The following is a 7677-nucleotide window of genomic DNA, read 5'->3' on the forward strand; positions in this document are numbered from 1 at the left end:
TTGTTCTCAGCCAGGATTTAACCAAAGATCAATAAAAAAATATTCCTTTCCTGCCGTTGGGTTGCTCTTTTGCTTTGATTCATTACTTGTTCCTTTTTGTTACACTTTCTGAAAAGGAGGAAATGAATGCCTTACTTCCTTCTCCTACCCAAAGTAATGCTGATTCTTTCTGTAAGGATTATAAATGCATCTTCGGACTTCAGACTCACCTATCTATCATCAATCTTTCTCATCTCCATTTCCATTATCATCAATCTTTTTCATTTCCAATTTCCATTAATCTTTCTCACGATTCTTCAAGAATTAATAATGGCTGGACAAATTCCATTCAGTATCTTAGAACAAGTATTAACAAAGCTGGGGTCGCTTGCTTTCCAAGAAATTGGATTGGTCTGTTGTGCCAGAGATGATCTAAAGAAGCTTGGAAATTCTCTCTCCACTGTGAAAGCTGTACTTGTAGATGCTGAGGAGAAGCAAGAGCAGAGCGATGCTGTGCGAATTTGGATAGGGAGGCTTCAAGATATTGTGTATGAAGCGGAGGAATTGGTAGATGAGATGGCAACTCATGACTTGAGGGGGATGGTGCAAGGCCAAAGGAAAGTCGCAACACAGGTATTTATGAATGCAAATAAATAAGCAATTGTTTTACTTTTACATGACTTTGTTTATTTTATTTCTTGCATACATACAGTGTTTGGATCTATTAGCTAGACGTGGAATTTATTTCATTTATGAACGAATATTATTAATAAAATTCATATTGAATAGGATTTATTTTCTATTATAATATTTTTAGATGTAGACATAATTTCTCGTAATTTATTTTAGACCAAACAAGCTCTTAATAAAATGATAGGTAACTCGTTTTAAAAAAAAATGATAAAACAAAAGATATTTATATATTTATAGAAGAAAATATTCATACCATATTGAAAAGTTAAATATTTCAATTTCAATTTATATTTTCTTTATTAATTTAGGTATAAATTAATTATAATTTAATTCTAAATATTCATTTTGTCTAATATAAAATATAATATAAAGCAAAGATACTTAAAATTATGAAGTTAAATTATTTTTAATTATAAATTTATCATTAACTTTGGACATGCAATTCTACATTGATTCTAAAATTCTGGACATTCAATTGCAAACTTCTTGACCAACTTTACTGTATTATAATTTTCTTTCATAAATTCCTTTTCATATCAAATTTAATAGATTTTATTTTAATTTGAAGCCACTTAATTTGTTTATTAAAAAAGCTTTTTTAAATTATTATTATTATTATTATTATTATTATTATTATTATTATTATTATTATGCCAAATGACCAATAAACTCCAAAATTTGTGAACTTCTTTTATTTTAGTCAGATATCTTAATTTTATTAATTTAATCTACAAACTTTTACATTAATTTCAATTTTAACAACTAGCATAATTTGAATGTTCAATTGATAAAAATAATTCAAATATTTTTCTACATTAACATCATCCATCCTTTTTAAAAGCTTGAACTTTTTTAAAAATATTAAAATAATAATTATATTCGTATATTTATTTATAAATTATATAGAACCACTTTGTGCTACTAATTAATTCTTGTATGTTTTAAATTAATAAAAATAATTTTTTCACATTAATATTTAATTAAATCAATGCTATTTGAATTTGAATTTAACTATAATTATAGCTTATTTCAATTTAAATTCAACAAATATGCTTATTAAAATTGTTTTTATTATTTAATATATATATATATATATATATATATATATATATATATATATAGAAACATTTAGGAGTTCATGAATAAATATGATCAAAGTAAATATGAAATTTTTATTAAAAAAAATAACTAAGAAAGAGAGGATAAATGTATGAACGGATTAAAATGCTTTTATAAATTTAATTTAATTTTTTTCAAATTAATTTTTTTTTAAATCCTTCTTCACCAAATTTTTTTTGTTTATAAGAAAATAAATTAATATTCAATTAAATTAATAATATTTTAATTAGAATTCATCTATTAATTGTAATCTTATTTTAATTTTGATTTAACTAATATATCTATGAAAAAGTTTTTTCTTTTTTAATTTTGTACCATTATCTTTCAATGTTGTCTTCAAACAATCATAAAATTAAGAATTTTAAGGTTCATCAAAATACTATTTGATAATGTAGAGAAAAATTGATTATTCATGTGGAAAAAGAAAGGAAAAAAAATATATTGCCAAACCATAAAAAAGTGGTATAATTAATCACATTCATATGGGGTTTTATTTTGCCCTACTTATTGAAATTCTTAATCCAATAGAGGTTCTTAAATATTATATGTTATTTTAATATTATTGTTATGCACATAATTTATAAAGCCTCTGTATAATTTCATGTTGAATTTGATTTATTAACATAAAAGTTTTTTTATGTATTCTTTCTCATTCTAAATAGGTTTATAATTAATTGCTTAAATTTTATTGTTGTTTTTTATTTTTATAATTATATCATAAATTTAAATAAATTAAAAATAATTATATTGTAAATAAAAATTATAATTTTAAAAAAGTCTAATTAAAAATATAAAAAGCACATATGCACAAGATCCATAAAGAGTAATTAATAAAAACTTGTTGTATATATGTGTAGGTATTGGACTTCTTTTCCTCCTCAAATCAGATTTGGTTTCGTCTCAAGGTGGGCCATAGAATTAAGGACATTAGGGAGAAGTTAAAAGAGGTGGAAAATGAAATTTCTAGCCTCAATTTAGAGAAGAAAATAATAATAGATGTGAGAGATAAAAGTAGTGGAAGGAAGACATCCTCTGTACTGAAACCTGATATAATAGGCAGGGAAAAAGATAAGGAGAAAATGACTTTGTCATTGTTGAATCCAACTAGTAGTCAAGGAAGTGTTTCTGTGAATGCTATTGTTGGCATTGGGGGCTTAGGAAAGACTGCACTTGCCCAGTTGGTGTATAATGATGAAAAGGTTAAAAATTACTTTGAGAAGAAGATGTGGGTATGTGTTTCTGAGGAATTTGAGGTGAAATTGCTAGTTAAGAAGATCCTTGGAAGTGCAACTAATAGTGAAGTTCTTAATTTAGAACTAGAAGAACTGCATATTCGTCTTAAAGGGAATTTAGAAGGGAAGAGGTATTTGTTGGTGTTAGATGATGTATGGAATGATGATCAGAAAAAATGGGATGATTTGAAAGCTTACTTGTTGGTGGGTGCCCCAGGAAGTAAAATTTTAGTCACCACTCGTTGTACAAGAGTTGCATCAGTCATGGGTGTGGATTCCCCATATGTTTTGCAAGGTCTAGCAGACAATGAGGCTTGGGATTTATTTGAAAAATTAGCATTTGGAGAGTGGGGTGGTGGGGTGAATCCTAACCTAATAAAAATTGGAAGAGAGATGGTAAAGAAATGTAAAGGAGTTCCACTTGCAATAAGGAGTTTAGGAAGCCTCATGCGTTTGAAAACTAAAGAGAGTGAGTGGTCTTCCATTTTAGAAAGTGACTTATTAAAGTCATTTCAAACAAGTGAGAATGAGAATGTTCTTTCTGTGCTGAAGTTGAGTTACTATCACTTGCCCACTTATTTAAGGCAATGTTTCACTTATTGTGCCATGTTTCCCAAAGATTACGAATTCGATAAAGAAACATTGATTCGTTTGTGGATAGCGCAAGGATACATTGTCTGTTCAAGTAAGGATGACGATTTAGAGGATATTGGAGATCAGTACTTCAATGAATTATTATGTCGATCATTCTTCCATCAGTCAGAAAGTATGGATGGTTATAAAATGCATGATCTTATCCATGATCTAGCACAATCGATAGCAAAGGATAGGTACTTTGCAGTAGAGAATGTTTGCGAAGGAATCCATCATGTATATTGGCCATCTTCTTTGAATGAAATTGAGATGCTGGTTAAAGTGAAGGGCATGAGGACATTATTTTTTGAAAGTTTTCCTAAAAGTGTAACATTAAAAAAGGTTTCAAATTTTCAAAGGTTACGTGCCTTGCATTTAGGGTGGAATATAAAGGGAGTACCAAATTCAATAGCAAGATTGAAGTATTTGAGATATCTTGACATTTCTAGGTGTAAGATGGAAACGCTCCCAAAGTCCATAAATAATTTGCAAAACTTGCAAACTCTAATACTCTCATATTGTAGAAGGCTTCGAGAATTGCCGAGAGATATAGAAAAATTGATCAGCCTTAGGTGCCTCATGATTAATGGATGTGAGAGCCTAAGATGCATGCCAATTGGATTGGGGAAATTAACTTGTTTGCGCCAACTGTCAGATTTTGTGGTGGCATGGGATGAAGGCTCTAAGGGGGCTATGCTAAATGAATTGAATAGCCTAAACCAACTTAAGGGAAGGATTGTCCTCCATGACCTTATAAATGTGGAAAATGTTGAGATAGAGTCCAACCAAGTGAATTTAAGGGAAAAGAAACACCTCCAGTATTTGGTGTTACGTTGGAGTTTTTCTTTTCTTTACGAGGAGACTGGAGTTGAAAAGAATGAATTATTTTTAGAAAAGCTTGAGCCTCATCCAAATTTACAATCCTTGGTTGTGGAATCTTTCATGGGTGTGAGATTTTCAAGTTGGTTGTCTTCTATCACAAATTTAGTAGAAATTAAGCTTTTTCATTGTAAAAAATTGAAGCAGCTACCACCATTGCACCAACTCCCTTCTCTAAAAACCCTTTGTCTTGAAGAACTTGTTTCTCTGGAGTATATATCAGATGAGGAGCCTTCCTTTTTGGCATCGCCATCAATTACATTATTCCCATCACTGCAAGAGATTGAACTCAATGATTGCTATAATTTGAGAGGATGGTGGAGGAAGAAGAGGAGTGGGGTTGAACTTGCTCAATTTCCTTGTCTTTCAAAAATGCAAATCCGGGACTGCCCCAAGCTTATTGTAGATGATGGTGAAGTCATTGAATGGGGAAGTTTCAGGAGTCTTCAATCTCTTTCTATTGGATTTCTTTCAGAATGGACATCTCTACCAAAGGGGCTTCAATTTGCGACAAACCTGCAAGAGCTCACCATCGATTATTGTTCTAGTTTGACGGCTTTACCAGATTGGATAGGCAACCTCACATCCCTTCAACGGCTAGAAATTTCCTATTGCCCTGATTTGAGATCGCTGCCTGAGGGAATGCATTTACTGACTTCTTTACAGAAGTTGAAGATTACAGGATGCCGCGAGTTGTCTGCAAGATGTATGAAGGAAAAGGGTGTGGATTGGCCAAAGATTGCTCACATCCCTAATCTCGAGATTCAACCTCCAGGTTTTTGAATATTCCTATTCCCATTTCTTATTCTGTATTTCTTTTAACACCCTCACGATTTTTACGTGCACTTCCTTCTCACATTGTTCTGCTGCAGCTCAAGCTGCTTCTATTTTGAAAATTAACTTCAGTTCATATCTTAACAATTAAAAAAAAAAAATTAATGGCCTTTGAGGGTTATTTATTTATTTTTTATTCATTTATTCTTTTAAATTTCAATTTAAATTATTTAAAAGTAGATATTCTAACCATGGTTATATTGACAGAGGAATATTTTCAATTTCGCTTATATGGAGAGACAGATTCAGGAGAAAGAGTAATATAATATAGAGGATCTCAAGTTTCAAATTTACCACAAAAAATATGTGAGAATTACTATTTATTAAATTGAATTCTTTTCATTTCTTAAATGATAGTAATTCCATGGTCTTGATTATTTTGCCTTCAATGCTCAATTCTTTTATATGATTTTTCTAGATTTTACTTTGAACTATTTTATAAGCATAAATAGAAAACCTCTCTAACAAAATGTAAATTACTCTTCATCTTATTTAATGACGCAGTGATACATGTCTATGGAGATGGATATGCAAAGTGAAACAATCTTATGCTATTTTTAATTCTGGTAAGTTAGTGCTTCAAAATCAAGAATCCGAAGCTACTTTTGTCTTTAATTAAAGGGGTTAATTAGTTTGGTTCTCATTCCTACATGCAGGAGTTGGAAGCACAATTCTACAAATTTGATTATTCTCCATATAGGCAATTTATAGTAATCTATTGAATGGCATTTGTACCTTTCATTTGTTAAATTCTAATAGTTGAAGTGTTGATTTAAGCTGTACATAATAAATAATTATTTTAAAACATTTATTACATATATGTAACATTGAAAATACAACTTATTTTTTATAATTTATAAATAATATTAGCTAAATGATCATTTTCTTTTTTTTTTATTTTTTTTATTATTTATTTGTTATTAACTTAATCATCAGAGTGGACATGCTGGGAATATCCTAGCACACTTACTAGATGATATTTTTTTTATGTTTGGATCCACAATTAATATGGATCAAAGGATTTTTAACAACATAAAATATCTTATTTATTCTTTATATTTTTGGAGGTAAAATATCCCTCTATCCTTTACTCTTTCCTCTTTCAATATTTTTCCTCCAACTATATCATCTTTTTTAGCTAATAGTAATAAATTATGCTTTCATTTTCAAGAAAAAAAATCAAACTTTTTATCTACACGTATTTTCTCTACACATATTGAAAAAAATATATATAATTATTTAAATTTTAATAACATATACTTTATATTTAAATTTAATTTTGAAAATTTATTTTAATTTTACTTTATTAAAGCTTTAAAGAGTATAATTCACATGTACCTTTTCCTTTAGCCAATATTTGTAATGAAACAATTTTCTCTTAGCCAACATTTATCGTTTGGAGGCTTTTTTATTTTTTTCCTCAACTTTGTACCAATTAACAAAAATCATATATGTTACATAAAAAGTGTAAGGTACAACATGCATAATTTTTTGCCATTGCCATTTAATATGGCTAGTTTTGTTAAAAAAAAAATATGACCGGTTAATATTAGGATTAATTTTAATTAAATCAAATTATTCATCTCACTTTTAATTTTAATTTTTGATTTTAATTAAATTTAATTATTTTATTTTTAATAAAAAATGATTTTAATTTAATTTAAATTAAATAATTATTATTCAATTTAAAATTAATTTAAATTTGATCTATGATACGAAATTGAATTAGACAATGACAGATACATTAATATGCTTGTTTGGTTTGAGTAAATAGGATGGATTTATATGAATTCAATTCAATATATGTTTTAATAAATCAAATAAACTGAACATGTGATATGTCACATTGATTGTATCATTTGTAAAAATTATAATTTAATTGATTCAATTTAATATATATTTGAGTCAGTTAAATCAATTTGAGTATTTGACATGTCATATTGATTATACTATTTAGTTAATTAAACTTTTAATTGAGTCAATTGAATCAATTGATTGCATGCAATGTTACATTAATCATATATATTTAAGTCAATTGCCAAATTATAATTCAGTTGATTCAATTGAATGTTTATATTGGAGTTAACTGAATTAATTTGAGTATATTGCATATCACATTAATCATATATTTTAGTCAATTGAGTTTTTAATTGAGTTAATTAAATCAAATTGACTATGTGTAATGTCACACTAATTTTGTACATTTGAATCAATTGCAAAAATTACAATTTAATTGAATATATATTTGAGTCAATTGAATCAATTTGAGTATGTGACATGTCACATTAATCATATCTATTTGAGCCAA

At 27.9% G+C, this 7677-nt stretch overlaps 1 protein-coding gene across 1 annotated transcript; it reads left to right on the forward strand.

Annotated features, from left to right (window-relative positions):
- The first annotated feature begins 226 nt into the window (after nucleotides 1-226).
- On the forward strand, nucleotides 227-6208 carry LOC131173214 (disease resistance protein RGA2-like). The gene is made up of 5 exons (XM_058135203.1): nucleotides 227-612; nucleotides 2649-5310; nucleotides 5577-5675; nucleotides 5874-5935; nucleotides 6026-6208. The coding sequence occupies exons 1-3, from the start codon at nucleotides 310-312 to the stop codon at nucleotides 5633-5635; spliced, it is 3024 nt and encodes a 1007-aa protein (XP_057991186.1). The 5' UTR covers nucleotides 227-309; the 3' UTR covers nucleotides 5636-5675; nucleotides 5874-5935; nucleotides 6026-6208.
- Nucleotides 6209-7677: the final 1469 nt, after the last annotated feature.

This window comes from Hevea brasiliensis, chromosome 14 (assembly GCF_030052815.1).
Source record: "Hevea brasiliensis isolate MT/VB/25A 57/8 chromosome 14, ASM3005281v1, whole genome shotgun sequence".
NCBI lineage: Eukaryota > Viridiplantae > Streptophyta > Magnoliopsida > Malpighiales > Euphorbiaceae > Hevea > Hevea brasiliensis.